This window comes from Mesoplodon densirostris, chromosome 9, assembly GCF_025265405.1.
Source record: "Mesoplodon densirostris isolate mMesDen1 chromosome 9, mMesDen1 primary haplotype, whole genome shotgun sequence".
In the NCBI taxonomy this organism is placed as follows: Eukaryota; Metazoa; Chordata; class Mammalia; order Artiodactyla; family Ziphiidae; genus Mesoplodon; species Mesoplodon densirostris.
Window position 1 is genome coordinate 19,783,566 of NC_082669.1, and position 24,328 is coordinate 19,807,893.

Below are 24,328 nucleotides of genomic sequence, written 5' to 3' on the forward strand. Positions count from 1 at the left end.
AGGCAATGGAACTTGGTGGGGAAAAAAGGCAGGATACCTGTTTGAACTTTTTGAATTTTTTTTTAAAACCACGGGCATACACTGTTTCCATAATTTAAAAAATACTAAAAAGTAAAATACAAAACAAATAACACTATTAAAAACCAAGAAACAATAACCAACAAGGACCAACTATATAACACATGGAACTATACTCAATATTTTATAATAAACTATAAGGGAAGAGAATCTGAAGAACATATATATACAACTGAATATACACATATATAACTGAACCACTGTGCTGAACACCTGAAAATAACACAATATTGTAACTCAACTATACTTCAATTAAAAAAAAAGACAAAAACTAAAGACACATGAAAAAACAAAATAAAAAACCCAAGAAAGAAAGACTAGAGAAGGCTTCAAAGCTAACTCTTGGAATGAATAAACCTTTGAAAACTTTGAGAGCACAGGTAAAAGTGATTCTCAGGCAGTCAAAGCAAAGGCGAATGCGCTCTATCTTCTTAGGAGACACTGAACGTCACCCTCGTCCTAGAGGTCGCCAAGACCCCGGGGGTGACTGAGCGCAAGAGTGTCAGAGCGGCTCCACTCACCTATTGTTTAAGGCTCCCCCAAGGTCACAGTCACAAGGTCGACATCCATCCAAGTCGTTGCTTAAGCCCCAGTGCTCCGGCTGCAGAACAAAAGATTAAACATCTAAAGGGGGGTTCCTGTAATTACACCATAGACGCAGCAAGAGACAAGTTATGGCGTGTTTGGGATGTTCCACCAAACGTTCATCTGCACCGTGAAAGCAGTAAGCCTACAATAGGTGTGAGTAGGAGTATTCTAGCATAAAGAACCCAAGCTGCGGGTCGCTGGGGTCAGAGAGGGTTGCACACACCCACATGGTAACCCCAGATCAGAGCAGTTTCTCTGCCCTGTAAACAGCCTTCATCCAAGAATTAACGTGAGCTATAGCAGCAAACATGCCAATCTTCTTCACTGGAATTACTCTGGCGGTGAGACAGGCATACGACAGCAACCACAACAGTGTTTTAAAAGATATAAAAATTACTCTCATAAGTACTCCACCCAGAATCACGACAGTGAACCTTTTGGTCTATTTCCTTCCAGAGTTTGTTTTTCTGGATGAACTTTTTCCCTAGTCAAGATACTACTCACATCCTGTGTTCTTTTATTTATTTTTTTCACACCAGCATAAGCATTTCCTCATGTTACCATCATTTTCAATGGCAACCAAATACCACACTGCACAGAAACACCCACATTCATTTAACTATTTTCCCTACTGTTGCTTCCAAGTTATTTTTGTTATGATTAATAAAAGATGCAATGAGTGTTCTGGTGAATACATCTTTGTCCAATTTTCTGATTATTTCATCAGGATAGATTCCCAGAAGTGGGATTACTGGGTCAAAGGGGATGCACATTTCTACAGGCTATGGATACACATCTGCAAAACACTTTTCACAAAGTATGAACCAGTCTGTATTTCCATCAGTAGCACACGAGTACCCGCCCCTCACTTAACAGTCAGCATTCCTATTTTTTTTTAAAAACTTTTGTTAGTTTTGTCTGTAAAGATGGTACTTCACTGTGGTTTTATTTTGCAACTCTAACAGTGATGGTGAATATCTTGTCAAAATTATTCATTAGTAATTCTTCTTTTGTGAATTGTCTGCTCGTGGCTTTTAATATTAATATTTACATAAAAGGGTGATGGTAGAATCTACAACTGTGAACATCGTTCTCTATTGAAATGTCATATCCACAAACCACCCATCCCGTGTAATTACGATTTACCTACCAGACACTGGTCACAATGCTGTCCTGTCACCAGACGCTTACAGTAGCAGTAACCAGTCTCAGAATCACAAGGATTCCTGCCAGGAATTGTTCCCAGAGGACTGCAAGTACAAGCTTCATTAAAGATAAAATGAAGTAAAGAAACACAAACCAAGTGAGTCTGTAGTACTCGACTGGATTAAGAATTGCAAAGTAAAATGGGAATCACGTGCACATGAGAACTCCCAAACTTTTTGAACACACGTACTTACGTTTACAACCAAATGGATCTTCCGTGCTTAAACCATAGAAGCCTTCTTTACAGGTATCACAATGTTCTCCTTCCACGTGTAATTTACACCGACACTGACCAGCAATGAGACCGGTAGAAAAATCCGTGTAACTGTCACAGATTCCCTTGTTCTGAGAACCAGCTGGGTCACAGGTACATTCTAAGGAGAATGAGAAGCATCAGGTAACACAATGTGTGTGTACGTAGAAATACACATATTCCCTTCACCCTCCAAATGTCACAAAAATAGACTCAAAAAGGCTGGACTACTAAGTAAATTCCACCCCCAACATCCTATACAGCAGCTAAAATAAGGCTGGGTCTGAGTCCCAGGAGAAGGATGGTGACTAGCAGACTATTCCAGCTGAAAGCTGACCTAAACAGGTCCCCCCATCATGACCTCTCCCCACATACGTTCACAGAGGTTAGGATCCCGGACGTCCCTCTCTGGGTGCTGGTAGTAAAACGGTTTGCACTGCTCGCAGTTGCGCCCCATTGTGTTGTGCTGACACTCATCACACACCCCTCCACTGACATTGCCAGTGGCCAAGTAGACCGCCATGTCGAAGTGGCAAGAGCTGGAATGTTCGTTGCAGTTACATTCTGCGAGACAAGACCCACAGCAGGAGAAGTCTTTTCAATCTACGTACCGGGGGAGGATGGGGTTGGTGGGAAGGAAGCTCATTTTGGAAACTGGGGACGAAGTTCAGGCAAAATGGCAATGAACAAGTAGGCGCTGGCGGTGAAAAGGACGCATCTGCTTACGACATCAGTTTAAATCCTAAGCCATGCTGGAAACCTTCCGAGTGTGACCTTTATGAAATAACCTCACTTGCCCTCTTTGGAAGAGAATGGGCTATAAAAAGTTGAAAAGTTCTGCGGGAAGTCCCCCTTGGAGACTCGCTCACAGGACGGCTGCACTGCATGGAAAAGCGTTTGGGTCATGCTCAGGGTGGGATGGGAATATGTCCCTCCAGAGGGTTTTCTACGAGGTATGTTCCTGGGGAAGCCTGTCTGGGCTGCCGGCTTTGAGGAACGTGGTATGAAGGCCGGATTCCCTTGCTTCTCATTCCCACCACCACACCGGGCCAGGTTGTTAATCAGACCCTTAACAGCCATCCAGCCGGCCTTCTTGGGTCATGCTGTCCCTCCTCTAGCCCATTCGGCGGAGTCCTCTTGGTCCAACCCAGCTTTAACCATCTCTCTCATGCTCAACAACCCCCATCGACGACTCTTGTCTTCTCACAGTGAAGCTTCTGTCACTGGGGCCCTCACGGGGCTCTACACACTGGCCTTATCCGTCCTGTAGGGAGGGACTGTGTCGTCGTGCCCTGGATACGTTGCTTTAATTAAAGCCCAGAATCATGAATTAAACCCTCATGTCGTGAGAATGTCCTTAGAGCCTTGTGTTTTGTGTTCTCCTTATCTGAACTCCCTTCCACCTCCCCCCACCCCCCGCCCCCCTGCGCTTTCTTCTCTTTACCTAAACAATCCTAACTATTTGTTAAGGGCCAGCTGGTCGTCCTTACTAACAAAACCTTGACCACTCCAGCCCTCACTGTTTTCTGAGCTCCTAGAACAGTCCTCAGTGGGGGAAGAGACGGCACGCCTCGCAGGGATGATAGTCTATCAGAATCACTGTGTGGAGGGGGGGCAGGGTGGTGGTGTTGCAAACTACCCTTCTGCTCAGAGAATAGCATCGGGAGGGATGGGTGGATGGAAAGATGCCACAGGCTGCAGCTGGGCTGGCACAGAAACAAGGCTGACAAATATTCCGTCTCTTTTAGACCTTACTGATCCACCACACGATTGTTTTCATTCACTGTTCGCTCATGGTCATCTTGCCTTAAAAACAGGTACAATGTCAGGGGTGGCATCTCTGTCTTCTACTAAACCTGCCAAACACATAGGTGCTGCTCAAATACTAATTGATTAATTTAATAGACTGGATAGTGGCTTCCTAGGATTATCAGGGTGAGGCTGGGAAAAGAGTAGTAACTTTTCTTCCTTTTGCAGACCAAGGTACTGTTACAGCATCTCCACTCCAAAAATGGATACCGGGGTCTGAATTGATTCAGAACGTCCCTTTGCCTGAGACTTACTTTTACAGGCATTGCTGTTTCGACCTTCGGCGGGTCTCCAAGGTAAATCATGGTAGAAATCCATGCACTGTTCACAGTTTAAGCCCTTAGTGTTATGCCTGCACATGCAGTGTCCGTGAACCTTGAAAGTTACAAAAACAGAAGAAAGCAAAGGAAGAGATATACTAACGGCCAGACCTTTCCCACAATCAATGGAAAATATCAACCCCTTCTGACACTAATCCTCATCTGTAGCGCACCACAATGAGGGTTTCTTTGTTTTTATTTTGTCCCTTCCCCCTGGTGCGTCCTGTCTTATTTTTTTTTTTTTTTTTTTTTGCGGTATGCGGGCCTCTCACTGTTGTGGCCTCCCCCGTTGCGGAGCACTGTGGCCTCCCCCGTTGCGGGGCACAGGCTCCGGACGCGCAGGCTCAGCGGCCATGGCTCACGGGCCCAGCCGCTCCGCGGCATATGGGATCCTCCCAGACCGGGGCACGAACCCGTATCCCCTGCATCGGCAGGCGGACTCTCAACCACTTGCGCCACCAGGGAGGCCCGTCCTGTCTTATTGATGTCCGTAATTCCCAACTCTAGGAAGAGTTCCTGCTATATAACGGGTACTCGATAAATATTCTTATTGAAGTATTGATGAGAAAAACACAGAAGAACAAAATTAGTCACTTAAAAATTTTTTAAAAAAACAAACTAGTTACTTAACAGTTAAAAAAATCTATTATAATAGAAATCAACAAAAGTTATAATGGAGAACTAAATGTGTACACACCACTGGGAACCAACTCAATTTACTACAAGCTTTACCCCATGCCATACAAAAGACAGGTTTTCTCTGCTTGCTTTGTTTGGTTTTTGACTTCCAGCTCAGCACTTAAAAATGTTTTTTCAACCCAAAATGAGATTTTAGGAATTAATCAGTTACCACATTTACATTTTTAAGGAAAGAAATATAAAATGCCAGAAAAAGAAACAGATTATTTTGCTTCAGTAAGGGACCATGATGTGCTCTTTTACACCACACCACCAGTCACACTTGAGCCCCTGAGGCACATAAATGATAAATCAATTCTTTCCGTCGAGCAAATATGCACGTTCACGGATCCCTCACCTTAACACTAGTTTCTACAGGATGGAATTCAGAAACAGGACAGACAGGTCCACCCTGAACCCACCTCGACAAGAGTGCAGTTAGCAGAAGATTAAATTCCTCTCATTATAAGGTGGTTTTACGTAGACTGAAAACCAGTCCCAAAGCCCATACCACAGGAACTACAGCATCTGAACCAACAGTACAAAATACTGTGAGGCGCATGGTAGTGACATGACTACATGAGGTTAGCTACACGCAGGATTTGTTACTCTGAGAAGAAAATATCATCTACCTGGCACTCTCTGAAAGATGGAGCAAAAAGATTAGAAGGACATATTCTCCCTTCAGGCTCTGTTAAAAATTCAAGTTTATCTGCGCAATAAAGGTTCTAAATGGAGTAAAGGGAAGACAGAAGTTTTAGACTGTTGAATACAAGTCAGTCCTGCACCTTCACCTTCTTAGATGAGCACTAACAATTTTTGAAAAGGCCAGCATCAACTAAGCAAGGCACACCTTTCGTCAAGAAGCAAGGCCCACAGTCCAGTGGAGGCCCCGGTGCAGAGTCAAGTGGGGTTTATCCCAGGGATGCAAGGATTCTTCAATATACACAAATCAATCAATGTGATACACCATATTAAACAAACTGAAGAATAAAAACTATATGATCATCTCAACAGATGCAGAAAAAGCTTCTGACAAAATTCAACACCCATTTATGATAAAAACTCTCCAGAAAGTGGGCATACAGGGAACCTACCTCAACATAATAAAGGCCATATATGACAAACCCACAGCAAACATCATTCTCAATGGTGAAAAACTGAAAGCATTTGCTCTAAGATCAGGAACAAGACAAGGATGTCCACTCTCACCACATTTATTCAACATAGTTTTGGAAGTCCTAGCCACGGCAATCAGAGACGAAAAATAAAAGGAATACAAATTGGAAAAGAAGAAGTAAAACTGTCACTGTTTTCACATGACATGATACTATACATAGAGAATCTGAAAGATGCCACCAGAAAACTACTAGAGCTAATCAATAATTTGGTAAAGTTGCAGGATACAAAATTAATGCACAGAAATCTCTTGCATTCCTATATACTAATGATGAAAAATCTGAAACAGAAATTAAGGAAACACTGCCATTTACCACTGCAACAAAAAGAATAAAATACCTAGGAATAAACCTACCTAGGGAGACAAAAGACCTGTATGCAGAAAACTATAAGACACTGATGAAAGAAATTAGACAATACCAACAGATGGAGAGATACACCATGTTCTTGGATTGGAAGAATCAATATTGTGAAAATGACTCTACTACCCAAAGCAATCTACAGATTCAGTGCAATCCCTATCAAACTACCAATGGCATTTTTTACGGAACTAGAACAAAAAACCTTAAAGTTTGTATGGAGTCACAAAAGACCCCGAATAGCCAAAGCAGTCTTGAGGGAAAAAAACAGAGTGGTAGGAATCAGGCTCTCTGAATTCAGACTATACTACAAAGCTACAGTCATCAAGACAATATGGTACTGGCACAACAACAGAAATACAGATCAATGGAACAGGACAGAGAGCCCAGATATAAACCCACGCACCTAAGGTCAATTAATCTATGACAAAGGTGGCAAGGATATATGATGGAGAAAAGACAGCCTCTTCAATAGTGGTGCTGGGAAAACTGGACAGCTACATGTAAAAGAATGAAATTAGAATACTCCCTAACACCATACACAAAAATAAACTCCAAATGGATTAAAGACCTAAATGTAACACTGGACACTCTAAAATTCTTAGAGGAAAACAGGAAGAACACTCTTTGACATAAGTCACAGCAAGATCTTTTTTGACCCACCTCCTAGAGTAATGGAAATAAAAACAAAAATAAACAAATGGGACCTAATGAAACTTAAAAGCTTTTGCACAGCAAAGGAAACTACAAACAAGAGGAAAAGACAACCCTCAGAACGGGAGAAAACGTTTGCAAATGAATCAACGGACAAAGAATTAATCTCCAAAATATATAAACAGCTCATGCAGCTCAATATTAAAAAAACAAACAAGCCAATCAAAAAATGGGCAGAAGACCTAAATAGACATTTCTCCAAAGACATACAGATGGCCAAGAAGCACATGAAAAGCTGCTCAACATCACTAATTATTACAGAAATGCAAATCAAAACTACAATAAGGTATCACCTCACACCAGTTAGAATGGGCATCATCAGAAAATCTACAAACAACAAGTGGTGGAGAGGGTGTGGAGGAAAGGGAACCCTCTTGCGCCGTTGGTGGGAATGTAAATTGATACAGCCACTATGGAGAACAGTATGGAGGTTCCTTAAAAGACTAAAAATAGAATTACCATATGACCCAGCAATCCCACGACTGGGCATATACCCAGAGAAAACCGTAATTCAAAATGACACATGCACCCCAATGTTCATTGCAGCACTATTTACAATAGCCAGGTCATGGAAGCAACCTAAATGCCCATCAACAGACAAATGGATAAAGAAGATGTGGTACATACATACAATGGAATATTACTCAGCCATAAAAAAGGAACAAAATTGAGTCATTTGTAGAGACATGGATGGATCTAGAGACTGTCATACAGAGTGAAGTAAATCAGAAAGAGAAAAACAAATATCATATATTAATGCATATATGTGGAACCTAGAAAAATGGTACAGATGAACCGGTTTGCAGGGCAGAAATAGAGACACAGATGTAGAGAACAAATGTATGGACACCAAGAGGGGAAAGTGGCAGGGGTGTGAGCTGGTGGTGTGATGAATTGGGAGACTGGGATTGACATGTATACACTAACATGTATAAAATGGATAACTAATAAGAACCTGCTGTATAAAAAAATAAAATAAAATTCAAAAATTCAAAAAAATAAATAAAAATATTTATTTAATTTAAAAAAAAAAGCGAGGCCCACAGTCCAGTGGAGGCCCTGGTGCAGTCAGGAGAGCAAGATTTCAATTCGCATCTGCCATGTACTTACATAAGGCCCTTTGGCAAATTAAACTCTGGTCTATTCTAACAAGAATCAACAATTCACTTAGAAACTGGTAAAATATCCTAACGTTACCCATTTGGCAAGTTACCTAAGTCCTCTATTTTTAAAATTACATAATTTGAAAACACAGCATAAAAGTGGGAAAAGTATGAAATTAGAAGATCAAGAAACAAAGTCCATTTGACTCCTAAATGGTGTCCGTGGTTCTAGGTTCAAATTTCCAGGTTCTCTGGGCTGGGGTCAACTTATGCCTTCTGGCATGCAGGCTGGAATGCTTGTGGTTTTTAATATTCCCTCAAGTAAAGGAAGATGTGACTGTCATGTAGAAAACTCTTTAATCCTTACTGACTAAAATATCTACTGTAGCAGCAGCCCACAGGGACAATTTCCAAAAATTCGGTGTCTATGAAATGAGTATTCTTTACATTCTTGTAGTCCAAGAAAATCAGCAAACAGAAAAGGAAAAAAAAAAAAATCAACCACTGGAATGGTACAAAGGACTAAATAGCAGTCTGGAAAAATAAGACCCCAAATTAAAAGGCTTAAGGTAATACTAGCTTCCATCTGCTTTTTAGAATCACCCGTACGAAGAAGGAAGCTGCCTGGAATGTGTACTTACCATTCCTTCTCCTTCTGTGTGGAATCCATCCACCGGGGCACACTCGCTGGCGTGGCCATAGCAGAAGCAGTTTCCTCGAATCACCATATCGTAAACCGCGTAATAGTACTTTTCTCTGATTTCCATTCTGGAATCCAAAAGGTTATCTCCCAAAGTATGTAGTTTCACAAACTTGATTCTCAAGTTGGTGATTTTTAAGAGATCTACGAAGGTCACCAAGAATATGAAAAGTGTGATCAAAGAAGCAAGGCTTCCTTTGCAATTAGACAACTTGGTTTTTTTCCTTAATAGAAAGGCATGACAAATAAAAATGGCTTAAGCTTACCGCCCCCGCATGATCTAGATGCACGTAATAATAAAGGTTAACATAATGTGACAGTCTCTCGAAGAAAGGTTATTCCCTTCTCATCAATTTAACAAGAACATTTGCTCTGTGATGGATTTGTTGGCAGACTGATGTCTCAGGAAGAAGTGTGGAGGCGGAGAAATTTAAAAATGCGGTTGCATGATTGCCGGAAGCCACTGAACACACAGTAATCTAAACTATTGCAATACCATCTGGTTCCCACAGCAATTAGTCTCAGAATCAGAAAATTCCATTCAGGTGGGAAAGAGCTTATCAAAGCACTCCAATTCTCATTATCATTATAAGACAATTAGAGACATTTTTGTGTTTATCTTTGGAGAGGAAAATGCTATCTGAAATTTCCCACCATTTAGGTGAAATCCAAGTTACTAAAATCGATTTAACATGAAAGAATAACCACAATCCAGGGCCTGACTTTTCAACCAATTGTGGAAGCACCGTTACAATCTACAACTTTCTGGGTCTCAGTTTTACAGTTGACCAATATAATTACCAATATAATACAGTGGCGTGAAGATCAAGGAGCTTAGTATTGGGATGCTGAGGCAAATTATTTTTTCCTAAATAGAAGTTACTTCTAGACCAATGTCTCTTATTTGATCTTTTCTTCCTTTTTCTGGGTCTATGCTTACCACAGAAGCGGGGTTGTCAATTACGTTCTCTAATAACTTGATAAACCAAGAGTCATTCAATCTTCTCTATCAGTGTTTTCATTAATCACTAAGTGGCTCTGGCTGAAGTGGACCCCAAAAGATTGATTAGTCCACCTGTCCTCCCCTTTTAGCTCTGTAGCCTAAAATTGCTCCTAAGCTTTACTTTCATTTCTGCTGATAGATTCTTAAAATTTACAACACGGGACAACGGGGCATTGGCCCAATGCATCAGATACTTTCAAAGCCCAGATACAATTTTAAATACTTATAATATATGCATAGCTTACAATGAAGACTATAGAAATAGCTGTGGGTTGAAAGAGAAAGCCCATGAGTCCATGCATTCAACTTAGGCTCTTTGAAAAGTCAAAAACTAAACAGAGAAACTGTGGTACTACTTCACCGAATGGAATTTCTGAATGCCAACATTTCCTCCTGCACAATATGAGCACAAGCGCCTATTGACAAGAGGCCAAACAACAAACTTGAAGAGCAGCTGGAGTATTTAGAAGCCCTTGAGTGATCTCTGTGGAAGCCCTCAGCAGAGCAAATAAGCTCCCTCGCTCTCTCCTGCCATATTTAACAACAGCTAAGCCTCGTATTTACCGCTGTTATAAGAGGCACAATCACTTTTGAAGTGACTTTCGGAGGCCTCAACAATAGGGACAACTAAAGAGATATTGTTCCCTTGATTACAAAGTAAATCCAAAGCATGATCTCTTACAGTGGATGCTTCTTTAATATAGGAATAGGTTTTCTGATGCCCTTTAATAGCCAAAGACAATAGAATTATAATGGCAGCACACTCTCCAAGTCCCACAAATTTCACCCAAAAGGAACAGACCGTGAGTCCTTTTACGGACCCAGGAGGTGTTGGTCATGGAGCCTGTGTGGACATTTCTCGCAACTGGATTTTGAGAGCGGGGAGGGCAGGCCTCCCAGAGCTCACTCAGAAATGGCACAGGGCTGCATGTACCATTAAATATTTGTTTGATATCACGCTAAGTGAAGTAAGTCAGACAGAGAGAGACAAATGTCATATGATATCGCTTATATGTGGAATCTAATTTTAAAAAATGATACAGATGAACTTATTTACAGAACAGAAAGACTTACAGATATCCAAAACAAACTTATGCTCACCAAAGGGGAAACATGGCGGCGGGTGGGGGAGGGATAAATCAGGAGCTTGGGATGAACACACACACACACTACTATATGCAAGACAGATAACCAGCAAGGACCTACTGGATAGCACGGGGAACTCTACTCAATATTCTGGGATAACCTATACGAGAAAACAGTCTGAAAAATAACAAATATATGTACATGTGTAACTCAATCACTTTGCTGTACACCTAAAACTAACACAACATTGTAAATCAACTATACTCCAAAAAAATTTAAAAAATAAAACTTTAAAATAAATATTTGTTTGACAATACAATGACTGAGTAAATTACAGACCAGACACAGTCTGCGCCATAGGTAAAATTAAGTGGGGAAACAGCACTTTTCTGGCAATATTCCCTGGACTCCTTCCATTCTAGTCTCCCTTGCTGTGAGCCAGGAAGTGCCACGGGGCTTTGGTTCAAAGGAGGGCCATGCTCCACTGAGAAAGATCAGCAAGACCTCACCCCACCTCTGCTCAACTGACTGCACCTCAGTAGCTGGAGAGGGGGCCTTATCCTCACTCTGAGGTGCAGGACCCGGTCTACAGAAGGCCTGAGTGACAGCTGATGGCAGTGACCGACACCAACAGCGGCAGCAGCTTCACGGACCCAACGTTTTCTATGCGTTGGGCACCTTGGTGAGTCATTTATCTACATTATTCATTTTCCATCCACAACAACCAGAAGGTCAATATGACTCTCCATTTACAGATGAAAAAGTAGAAGCTAAAAAAAAAAAAGTTGTAAGTAAATTACTTGCCCAAGGTCACAGAGCTCTAACACGCTGGAGCTGGGACTTAAACCCAGCTGTGTCGGACTCCAAAGCCCATTCTGCCTACCAAGAAGATCAAAGTGTATTTCTGTAAAGACATGAGCCTGGTTGCTGGATGCTGGAAAGCACTCTGATCTAAGAATCATAACACGTGTGTTCAGGATCTCTCATTACATAGCCATGTCACTTTATACGTGTGAGTCCAACTCTGAGCCTCAATTGACTCATCTGTGAAATGCAACTGCAACCCTCATCTTAATGAGCACATTGAATATGGCTGAGACCTCAAAATTTCCCCCAGGATTCTTTCTTCTCTTCTTCTTTTGACAATAAGAGCCCTAGCCAAGAGTTTGAGAGAGCACACAGCCACCAGCTAGAGCATCTCACATCTCCTGCGGTGTAGCCAGGGGACTAATTTTGGCCAGTGGGGTGTGAACGGATGTGATGTACGGCTTCAGGTCGCTTGCTCTTTACTTGTCCCCTCCCACAGGTTGGGACAAGGACAGGGTGGGGTTGATCCAGGTCTAACCATGTGGATACAGACTACAAGACAGAGGGAACCTGGGAACCTGGGTGACCTAATGGCTACAGTTGCCAGATTTGGCAAAAATAATACAAGGTGCTCAGTAAATTTGACTTTCAGATAAACAATCATTGCAGTAGCAATATGTCCCAAATATCACATGGTTATACTAACCACAAATATTGCATGGAATAGGCTCGTACCAGTCACAAATATCACATGGGATATGGTTATCCGAAAAAAATGATTTGTTATTTATCTGAAAATTCATACTGAACCGGGTGTCATCCTGTATTTTATCTGGTAAGCCTGCTTGCGGCAAGTGAATGGTACTTTATCTGTAAATCTACCTCGGTGATTTTGTAAGAGAGAAGTCAACTTTTTTTGAGACACTGCATTTTTGGGGACACCTTGTTACAATGGCCTGATCTGTACCTTTATATACATAATTATATATATGTATGCATAATATGTGATATGTATCATATATGCGATATATATACACACATGTGTCATATATATATGATACTGAGCAATAAATAAGGTATTATGACCAGCATAATGGTTTGGGGTCTTATGACACAAACCTTTTACTCTTATCAAAATGTGTTCCCCTTCAGTGAGGACTGATAACTGCCAATTTCAAGAGCATTGCAAAGAAAGAAGGAAATGGAGAGGGTGGAATTAGCACTTGATATTTAGATTCTGGGTAGCAGTGCTCTGGGTAAGCATTCTCCCATGATTGCTGTTCTTCATTAAAGCTTTTATTTGAAAACAAGCTTACTCTGTATCCTTGGACTGTAAGGATCTTCTATTCTGAAAGCAGGATCTAAAGCACGAAAAATCACCTAAAAATAGATATAAGAGTAATTGGTATTTTTGCAATGATCCAAAACTAGATTTGTAAGTAGAATGGAAAACAAAAAGAACAAACAAACCTCTCCTTCCGTTGAGGGTTCAATGTCAGAATATCGGGAATCACAAATTATATCATCGACTTTTTTCATGGGGCCGGTGGAAATGCCAGGAAACGAGCTCTCACAGTCATAGGCAAAGTATCTGTATACACCCCAGGATTTTCCAAAGTCGGACGATCGTTCTATCAGCATAGCGGCTGGACGGAATGTCTAAAGGCAGGGTGGAAGAGACTCATTGGACGTTTTTATTGGTAATCTGTATTTTAAAATCTCAGAGGAAAATATCATTCAATTGTGTGCCACAAACCCTGACTGCAGGTGGTTGGTATTTCAGACTGTGGCTGGATTTCAAATATTTCAAGCTGTTCCATGGAGCCTCTTTGCACAGAAAAGTGTCTCGCCTCTAAATTTTGCACTTGCTCCCACCTTACCAGAGACTAGTAAGCTTTTCCTATTTAGAAGCTGATTATAAACAGGCCTTAATATCATACAAGTTTTGGTGCATTTAGCCACCATGCCCATGAAATGCCTGATTAGCTTGAGTGTTCCTTCTTTCATTCATTCATTTAATCATTCAGTAGATGTGTAATGACAGCTACTCGGTACTAGACAGGGGTCTAAATGTTGTAACTAATGCTGTCCAATGAGATAGAGGAATGGGCAGAAATTATTTACAAAACAATTCGTCAAACACTATAATAGAGTCACATGTGGTGTGCTTTGGGAAAACAAGAGGAAGGAATTACTAACCCAAGAAGCTAGAGAATCCTGCAATTCCAGCTACACACCCCAAAGAGCTGAAAACAGGGACTCAGATGGACACTTGTACATGAACAGTCAGAGCAGCATCATTCACAATCGCCAAACAAGTGGAAATCACTCAAGTGTCCATCAGTGGATAAACAGATACACAAAAGGTGATATATACACGCAATGGACTGTTATTCGGCAATAAAAAAGAATGAAATTCTGATACTTCCTACAACATGGATGAACCTTGGAAACATTACTCTAAGTGAAATAAGCCAAACACAGAAGAATAATGTGTGATTCCACTTATATGAAACATATGGAATAGGCAAGTACATAGAGACAGAAAGTAGATTAGAGGTTAAGAGGGCTGGGAAGGGGCTTCCCTGGTGGCGCAGTGGTTGAGAGTCCACCTGCTGATGCAGGGGACACGGGTTCGTGCCCCAGTCCGGGAAGATCCCACATGCCGCGGAGTGGCTGGGCCCGTGAGCCATGGCCGCTGAGCCTGCGCTCCGCAACGGGAGAGGCCACAACAGTGAGAGGCCACGTACTGCAAAAGAGGGGCTGGGAAGAGGGAGTGATGAGGAGCTATTGCTTAATGGGTAGAGGGTTTCTACTTGGGGTGATGAAAAAGTTCTGGAGATAGTGGTGTTGGTTGCACAACATTGTGAATATACCTACTGCCATCAGAACTGCACATTTAAAAATGGTTAAAAAAGCAAATTCTGTGCTACGTATATTTTAGCATGCGTGTGCAGACACACACACACACACAACTAGGGAATGCTTCAGAGAGAAGATGGCATTAAACTTATCTTAAAACGGTAACTGGGTGTTTTCTGGACAGTGGGTAGAGATGGTTACAGGTGGCAGGAGGGGTTGGTTGGGAAGGAATGTGTTGCCATGCTAAGGGGTTTACTTTATCTTCATGCAATGAAGGGGAATACTGAAACATTTAAGTGAACAGAATGAAACGCTTAGATTGCACTTCAGAAAAACAACTCTGGCAGTTATTGGACATGGACAACACAAAAGACAAGGGAACCAAGTGACAGAAAAAAGATGAAGGTCTTAACTCAAGCATTACAGTGTGGATGGCGATAAAGGGATGGGATTGACTGCTCTGAAAATTTACTGGAAGTAAAATATGCTGAATTGCACTTGGTGATCAGTTTGATTCCAGTGGAAAGGGAGGGAGAAGAAAGAAACAGGAACCCCTGAGCTTAGGTAGGTGGGCACGTGTGCTGCTACTAACAAAGATACGGAAGAGAAGCAAAGGCATGTAGTTTTGGTCTAGTTACGTGCAAGGTCTCAGAATCGAGACGCCCACTGGACAACTGGAAACAGTGGTCTTGGACTCAGCTATGAGAATGGAACTTGAAACATGGATTTGGGAGGCACTGTATACATACAGTATTTGAAACCTCCAAATATTTAATTTCCCCTCAAAAAGAAAAGGACAAGATAAAAGAGAGCTAAGTCAGTGCTCTAACATCAACCAAGGGCTAGCAGAAGACAAGAGAGGAGTGCTGGGAACTTTAATCACATTATTTCATTTAACCTTCCATTACGGGCTGAACTGTGTCCTTCCCAAATTCTGATGTTTAAGACCTAATCCCTAGTACCTCAGACTATAACTGTATTTGGAGATAGGGTCTTTAAAGGGGTAATTAAAATAAAGCGAGGTCACTGGAATGGACCCTAATCACATATGACTGGTGCCCTTCTGAGAACAAGACATCAGGACACAGACAGGTCCAGACAGAAGACCAGGTGAAGACACAGGGAGAAGACCTTCATCTAAAAGCCAAGGAGAGGGCTTCCCTGGTGGCGCAGTGGTTGGGAGTCCGCCTGCCAATGCAGGGGACACGGGTTCGTGCCCTGGTCCGGGAGGATCCCACATGCTGCGGAGCGGCTGGGCCCGTGAGCCATGGCCACTGAGCCTGCGCGTCCGGAGCCTGTGCTCCGCAACGGGAGAGGCCACAACAGTGAGGGGCCTGCGTACTGCAAAAAACAAACAAACAAAATAAAAAATAAATAAATAAAAGCCAAGGAGAGACAGAGGCCACAGAAGAAACCAACTCTGCCGACACCTTGATCTCAAACTTTGTCCCTTGAGAACCCTAGAAAATACATTTCTGTTGTTCAAGCCACCCAGTCTGTGCTACTGTGTTATGGCAACCCTGGCAAACTAACATACCTTCACAACACATTTGTCTGACAGATGAGGAAATCGAGGCTCAGGGACATTAGTTAACTCGCCAGGTACTGGCAGAGAGATTTCAATCCAGACTGAATGAAGACCTTTCAAATCCAGGCTGAATGAAAATCTTGTTTGCCTCACTGGCTAATGGTGTCATAGAAGCCTGAAAAATGGATGTCAGAGAGGAAGGAGGAAAAAGACAAGAATTCTGGAAACTGGCAGCATGGAGATTTAAGAGGGTGTGGTGAACAGGGGCAACGGGAAAAAAAGAGATGAAGCAGAATGAGCACTAAAAATAGGCAAAAGCTTCAACAGTGATGAACAGGCTAAGTGCCTTTCGGGAAGTGGCAGTCAGATGACGATGGAGGAAGACCAAGAAAGTTAAGGCAACTCAGCAAACGGAGCCTCAACAGAGACACTCACTTGTGAATTTAAACCAGTGCTTGACTCACAGATACAGAGAACTAGTGGTTACCAGTGGGGGGTGGGGGAGGGGAGGGGAAGTGGGAGGCACAAGCTACTTGGCATAAGACAGGCTCCAGGATGTATCGTGTTGTACAACACGGAGTACAGCCAATATTTTCTAATAACTGTAAATGGAAAGTAACCTTTAAAAATACATAAAAATAGGGCTTCCCTGGTGGCGCAGTGGTTGAGAGTCCGCCTGCCGATGCAGGGGACATGGGTTTGTGCCCCAGTCCGGGAAGATCCCACATGCCGCGGAGCGGCTGGGCCCGTGAGCCATGGCTGCTGAGTCTGTGCGTCCGGAGCCTGTGCTCCGCAACAGGAGAGGCCACAACAGTGAGAGGCCCGCGTACCGCAAATAAATAAATAAATAAATAAATAGAAATAAAAAATTTTTTTAAGAGAGTAAATGTTGGGGGCCAAGACGACCCATATAAGAACTTGAACAGAACCATAAAAAAAAATAAAACAAATGCTTGACAAATCTGGGTGACAACTAAGGGTGAAAACTAGTACATGCCCAGTTCTCCTTGTACCATCCTTCATAATCCTGATGGTCTTTCTCAAGGATAAAAGGAGACAAGGGTAAGGAAGTGGAAAGTCACATTTCGACAGATTCCTTGACTTACACATTTACTAGTTGCTCAGGTTTTTGTTTTTTTTTTAACCTATTCAGAAATATAAGAAAATGATACTTTATTAAACCCAAAAGAGTATTAGACTAAAAATTTTAAACAAAGGGGGAAAAAAACAATAACTGAACCAAGGCAAACTCCCCAGGGGACCTGCCTCGTGGGTGGCAACACTTTGGAGAGAGACCAGCCTGATGCCTCTGTGGCACAAGACAGCAGAGAGGAAAAGCCTTATAGCCAGTCCTGGCTGTGCTTCCTTCTCTCTCCCTTCTGGAACCTTCTGAGTCTCAAAAGGCCATTGATGAGTTATCCAATTTCCTGTGAAGTTAGGAAGCTGCTGGAAACTGGGACAACACATTTTACCTACAGAAGGGAAGCCTTTCCAGGTTCACTGCTGAGTCATTGACCCTCTCAGGCCTCACACTGCTGCATAGCTGCCTCTGAATTTATACTAAACAAAAGAGCTGTGAGTTTGGAAACCTTTGGCTATGAACAAAAACAGACTGTGGATATGCTAACCGGGTTTTGCTACCCTAAGAAAATCCAATCCACTTACTAAACAGCCATGTCCACGCAAACACGAGTTAGAACAAACACACTCTCGTAAGATCCAGCAATCCCACTCCTGGGCATACACCCAGACAAAACTATAATTCAAAGATACATGCACCCCTGTGTTCATAACAGCACTATTCACAAAAGCCAAGACATGGAAGCAACCTCAATATCCATCAACAGACGAATGGATAAAGAAGATGTGGTACATATATACAATGGAATACTACTCAGCCATAAAAATGAATGAAATAATGCCATTTGCAACAGCACAGATGGACCTAGAGATTATCATACTAAGTCAGAAACAGGAAAACAAATACCATATACTATCACCTATTATGTGGAATCTAAAATATGACCCAAATGAACTTATCTACGAAACAGAAACAGACTCACAGACATAGAAAACAGACTTGTGACTGCCAAGGGGGAGGAGGGTGGGGAGGGAGGAATTGGGAGTTTGGGGTTAGCAGATGAAAACTATTACATACAGAACGGATAAACAACAAGGTCCTACTGTATAGCACAGGGAACTATACTCAATGTCCTGTGATAAACCATAAAGGAAAATAATATACATATATATACATTCGTTTTCATAACTGAACACTTTGCTGTACAGCAGAACTTAACAGAACATTGAAAACCAACTATACTTCAATAAAATAAATTTTTTTAAAAAGGAATAAACACACTCTTCATCCTCGCCCTCTGCCTGTCCTCACCACTCAATGGTATCACCACCCTCCTGATTCCCCAGCTTGGACAACTCAGTAATTTTTGACTCATCCCTGCCTTCTGCTGTTCTGCTTCTAATCCTTCTCCAACTCATAGCTGAGTCTTGATTCTAAAGGGTCCGACTGACTCCCTTAGAAAACAGGGGCTCCTCCTCTCGGCAATGACTCTCCAAGGCCACAGTAGCAGAGGGTAGCAGAGAGGGCAGCAAAGGGAGACGTGGGACTGGGAAAAGCTCTCCAGGTCACACTGCCAGGACCCTGGGTTGCAGCAGGAGGCTTCCTCCTACTTGAGAGCCACAGCCAGCCTTGGCGTTAACACCACCCCTGCCTAAGGCAGTTCCAGCTCCCCCTGACCGCTGACCTTGAGAGCCCCCTGCCTCTGTGCCCTCTCTTCTCCATGCCCCAGGCCCTCCTCTGCATTTCCTCTTGGCTCCCTTCCGGAAACACAGGTCTCATTTCCTGTCGATGGCTCCCCATTTTCTATGAAGTTCACACCCCTCAGCAAGGAAGCAAGGTCCTTCTGGCTGTAACCTTACTTCCCGCTCCTCTCTTCACCAGCCCAAGTTCAGGGCGCGTCTACATAGTACGTGTTGAATAAACTCTGCCCGAACTGTCCCACCACCAGAGCTTTGCCCTCACACTGCCAAGAAGGGTTTCTCTTTTACCTGCTCTCCCTAAAATCCTGTTCACTCTTCCTGGCCCAGGTCAAGTGCAATCCCAGTCCTCTCCTCGTAAAGCTTTCTCCTTTATCCCAGGCAAAAATGAATCTCACTCTCCTCCCTGCCCATGTACATTACCTGAACTTCTGCTATAGCAGTGAGCACATCCTACCTTGTACTGTAAGTTATTTGCAAGTACGTATTTCTCCCCTAGAAGACTGGAGCTTCCGGACAGCGCAGAGCAGGAACATGCTACCTTTAAAATCTAAGGCAGTTTCTTACAAACAGAAGATGACTGAATTCATTTATCCACGTATTTAGGCCGTATTTGTAAAGCAATTACTACATGCCAAGCATCAGCATATATAAAAGCAATCAGGCTCCCATTACACGCCAGGGTGGTAAGATCATTCCTACCCCCAGGGCAGAGGGGTGTGCCACACAACCTATAATGCAAGTGTTATTTTTCTTCCCATTTTACCAGAGAGGAAGGAGAAGCTCTGGCCACACACGCCAGTAAGGGACAGGATGGGGAGTCACACCCAAGTCTGTGCAACCCTGTAGATGTTGCTTTTCACACGTGAACTAGGGGCCCAAAGGATGAATTCTGCCAACGTGTACCCATTCTTTAGGTCTCAGTTTAATCACCACCTCCTCTGTTTGACTTTCAGCACTTCTGCGCAGAACTTCATCTTTGGCCCATTGTATTCACTTGAATGAGTATTCAACTACAGGATATGTGCCCACCCGACTTTTGGATATAAACGAACTACCCATAAAAGGTAGTTTTACCTTTTAAAAGGAGAAAACGAACAAAGTAAAAGATAGCACCATAAACATTAATAAAGACGATTTTGAGTATTTTTAGGTGTCCCATAACATGAAGGCAACATCCGAAGCTGAGTCTCAATTCTAACTGCCAGGTTGAGCACATGGCCAATGAAGGGACAAGGCGTGGTTTAGGGAAAGTCCTCCCCACCCATCGTGGGACCAGGTGCCACAGTGTAAACCTTCCCCCCGCCCACCACAACCAGCAACAGCAGGTTCCCGTGGAGGAGCAAGGGGAGGAAGAGCTCAGGCCTGGGGACCAGCAGCCCAGCAGCCCTCCTAGTCACGCTGTGATTTCCACGCCCACCCCTGGCCCTTGGCCGCCCAGGCTTAGGCAGAGGACACAAGTAAGACTTTCATGGCTACCCGCCCACACTGTAAACCTACCCCTGGCACCTCTTCCAAACCTGAGAAGGTATAGATAAGGCCCCCAACTGAAAACGATTCAAAAGTGATTTTAATCTGAGAAGCAATAAGTAAATTATAGGTTTTGTGTGCACCAACATGTACTTTAAGCCATGTGAAGCCTGTCATTTCCAGGCAGCTGCTTAAGAAGAAACAAAGGGACTTTGTACACAGACATTCCCTAGTCCTGGAGTCATTTTACATCTCTCAAAGAAAAAGGATGGGAAAAATCCACGTTGAAGAAGGCAGGCACATTTCTTAAGGAACTCAAAAACCGTTCCCACATATTTTGCAAAACCTTGAAAACTAAAGATAATACACTTCCTTTTCAGTTACCAAAGTCAGCATTAAAACATCAACCCAAGGGAGGAGGGCCTGACTCTCCAGATGTCTTACTATGATTTGGGAGCAAGTCAAAGCTGCCTGTCTCCATGGGGAAATAAACAGATATCTAATTAAAAGTTTACAGTCGAATCATCTGAGAACAGTGGCTCTCTCTACTTACTGCCATGAAGAGAGAGTATCTGTTAAGCGTAGTTCTTCATGCCCATGTTGGAAAGCTGTTCAATTATCCCAATTTATAGCAACAATAATGTTTAGGTTCCCACTGAGGCCAACTCGCAACAGCCATCCATTTTGAAAGGGGAATTTGTGACAAAGTTAGGGATTCCTTACCTTGAAGGTCATGATGAGATGAGTGAAATGGAATTCTGCTTCCAGATCCAGTTGGATAGTTACATTTTCCACGCCTATAGGAGAGTTTTTTGAAAAGACAAAAGGAAACAGCAAGGTAAACAGGAACATCTGTGAACAACTGAGACTATTCTCTTCAAGTATCCTTAGGCTCCGCATAGAAGTTCTCTCTGCAGTCCATCTTAAGCTGAAGATAAGTAATGATAAAACCCTGGCTTGATTCAGGTGATGGAGCACAGCTGAGAATGATTCCTCAGTTGTTCATAAATCATTCTGGAGTTCAACGTATTGAATGTGTTCCCTGGAACAAGACATCTGGCAGAATGTCAGAATGACAGCCTTTAGTTGCTGTCAACAAAGACATCTTTTGCTTAGAAAAAAAATGAAAAGTCTTCCCAACCCACTAAGCCAAGGGACTCTCAAAGGGGAAACAAGAGGGGGCACTTCCTGTGCACAGTAGGGGTTCAGCTTTGCTGTCTGAAGCCCAGGAACACAATCCTCTTCCAGTCCAAACACAAATATTCCTTTTTTTCTGTGCAGCAGCAAAGAAAACAAATAAGAGTCCACCACGTTTTGTGAGTTACACTCCAATTTAGAAAAACCTATCCCTGATGGAGAAGCCTTTGGGTGCATTTCCACAACTGAGAAACAATGCCAAAGAGACAAAGAATGGGTCAAATAAATAAACTGGCCCAGAACAAATACTAACATCTTCCCTTTCAGGGGAAAGCCTGAACAAACAAATGAGCCTCTGCACTATGCCCTGGGGGGTCAATCCACTGGAATTCCAGGGACAGAAAGCACCTCCTCCCCAATCCCTTGGGCCCTCAAGCCTGCCTGTTTAGTGAAGGAGACCTTTCCACATTTCCTGTGCTCCAGAGAGCTTTTGGGGGGTCCATCTTCTGAAGCAAAAGAAGTCTTAAATGCAGGAAGACAGGAATGTGTCGGGATGAATCATGTCACAGGCTGGTGTATTTTCAGGAAATCAGTAGACTTTTGAAATAAACTCTCCCGCTGGACAACTGCCAAGTCAATTGGGGATGGGGGTTGGGGGGAAGTGGTCACTGGAACGGATATGAGTTAGTTGGAATGTTAAAGAAAAACATAGCCGTGCTAACTAACCTTATCTAACTTATTAGAAAGAAACGAACTACAAACCTACTCTCCGCCTTTCTTTTTGAGCGACAAGGTTAGCTAAGCAACTATCTGTCTCTCCTTTCCCAGGCTTTTAAAGACCTGCACTATATGTTTAAAATGAAGAGATAACGAAATAGTGTAAAGTACGAGCAAGACTAGGACCAGTTCTGTAACATAAGAACGTATTCGGCAATGTGGGCTTGAAAAGCACATTCCATTTTAGATTCCTAACCTGATAAAGCACTGCAGGTTTTTTTTTTTTTAAGTATGGGAAGAAAAATCCACGGAGAAAAGAAATGAGATCATTCTTCTATAGTGTACTTGATTTCTGTCAGACCTAGGAATAAAGCATCATGAGGGGTAAGTTAAAAGTAGCTGCACAGGGGGGCCTCCCTGGTGGCGCAAGTGGTTGAGAGTCCGCCTGCCGATGCAGGGGATACGGGTTCGTGCCCCGGTCTGGGAGGATCCCATATGCCGCGGAGCGGCTGGGCCCGTGAGCCATGGCCGCTGAGCCTGCGCGTCCGGAGCCTGTGCTCCGCGACGGGGGAGGCCACAACAGTGAGAGGCCCGCATACCGCAAAAAAAAAAAAAAAAAAAGTAGCTGCACATTCCAAGACTGTTTCTGGGCCTGAGCACTGATAATTTAACACGTCACGTAAAGCTCATCTTGGGGGCTTCCCTGGTGGCGCAGTGGTTGGGAGTCCGCCTGCCGATGCAGGGGACACGGGTTCGTGCCCCGGTCCGGGAGGATCCCACATGCCGCAGAGCGGCTGGTCCCGTGAGCCATGGCCACTGGGCCTGCGCGTCCGGAGCCTGTGCTCCGCAGCGGGGGAGGCCACAACAGTGACAGGCCCGTGTACCGCAAAAAAAAAAAAAGCTCATCTTGGACAAAATATAAATAGATAAAATCACATTCCTAAAGAAAGTCTTCACTTGTGACCTATCAGACAGCAGAGAGATGAGAGGGGACAGTCACATTCAGTCTGACTTTCTAAAACTAAGTTCCATCCACCTCATCTCATCTGATCTCTTGTGACAGAGTGACAGTGCCCTCAAACCCCTCTATTTGAAAATCCCTTCTTTCTGGCATTTGGCCTCTTTTGTCCCACAAACTCAAAGCTGTAGAGACTGATTAACTCCTGATGTAACCAAGAAAAACCCTCCTCTAGAACAATAGCACGCGATGAACTATTTTACTGTCTATCAGCTTGATACTGATGTTGAGGCCTCCTTCTTCTAATTGTCTTTCGGTCTCACTGGAAAAACGTGGATCGTCAGGAACGTCCTACATTTGTCGTAAGCTCTATGTGGTTTCAGAAGTCCCAGGCTTTCTCTGCCCAGGCTTAGATTCACTCTTTGAGAGTCCTTTCTCATAAATGTTGTGTAAAAAGGATCTAATGTTCGGGACTTCCCTGGTGGCGCAGTGGTTGAGAATCTGCCTGCCGATGCACGGGACACGGGTTGGAGCCCTGGTCCGGGAAGATCCCCGGAGCAACTAGGCCCGTGAGCCACAATTACTGAGCCTGCGCGTCTGGAGCCTGTGCTCCGCAACGAGAGAGGCCGCAATAGTGAGAGGCCCGCGCACAGCGATGAAGAGTGGCCCCCGCCTGCCACAACTAGAGAAAGCCCTCGCACAGAAACAAAGACCCAACACAGCCATAAATTAATTAATTAATTTTAAAAACAGAAGGAAAACATTAAAAAAAAAAAAAAGATCTAATGGTAACATTGTTAATGACAAACACATGAACTCTACCTTTAGTCCTCAAATTTCAGCATTCAAGTTTGAAGCAAATGCAAAACTAATTTGGGCTTAGTTGTACCTCAACAGTAACATCGTATCGGATGAATTTATTAAACCAAAACCCAAGAGGCAAAGAAAGGAAAAACGGTGGGATTCACACACTCACTGGAAAAGCTGACTTGGGG

General features: G+C 43.1%; 1 protein-coding gene across 3 annotated transcripts in view; it reads right to left on the minus strand.

Moving 5' to 3' along the window:
- Positions 1–24,328, minus strand: part of LAMB1 (laminin subunit beta 1) — a 75,961-nt gene that overhangs the window by 46,438 nt on the left and 5,195 nt on the right. For all 3 annotated transcript variants that reach the window (XM_060108922.1, XM_060108921.1, XM_060108923.1), the window contains exons 5-13: positions 21,245–21,318; positions 13,354–13,542; positions 13,200–13,263; positions 8,929–9,131; positions 4,189–4,309; positions 2,501–2,689; positions 2,067–2,246; positions 1,817–1,929; positions 600–679 (exon numbers count right to left, since the gene is read on the minus strand). In XM_060108922.1, the coding sequence (XP_059964905.1) occupies positions 600–679; positions 1,817–1,929; positions 2,067–2,246; positions 2,501–2,689; positions 4,189–4,309; positions 8,929–9,131; positions 13,200–13,263; positions 13,354–13,542; positions 21,245–21,318 (1,213 nt within the window). The remainder of the gene's footprint in view (positions 1–599; positions 680–1,816; positions 1,930–2,066; positions 2,247–2,500; positions 2,690–4,188; positions 4,310–8,928; positions 9,132–13,199; positions 13,264–13,353; positions 13,543–21,244; positions 21,319–24,328) is intronic.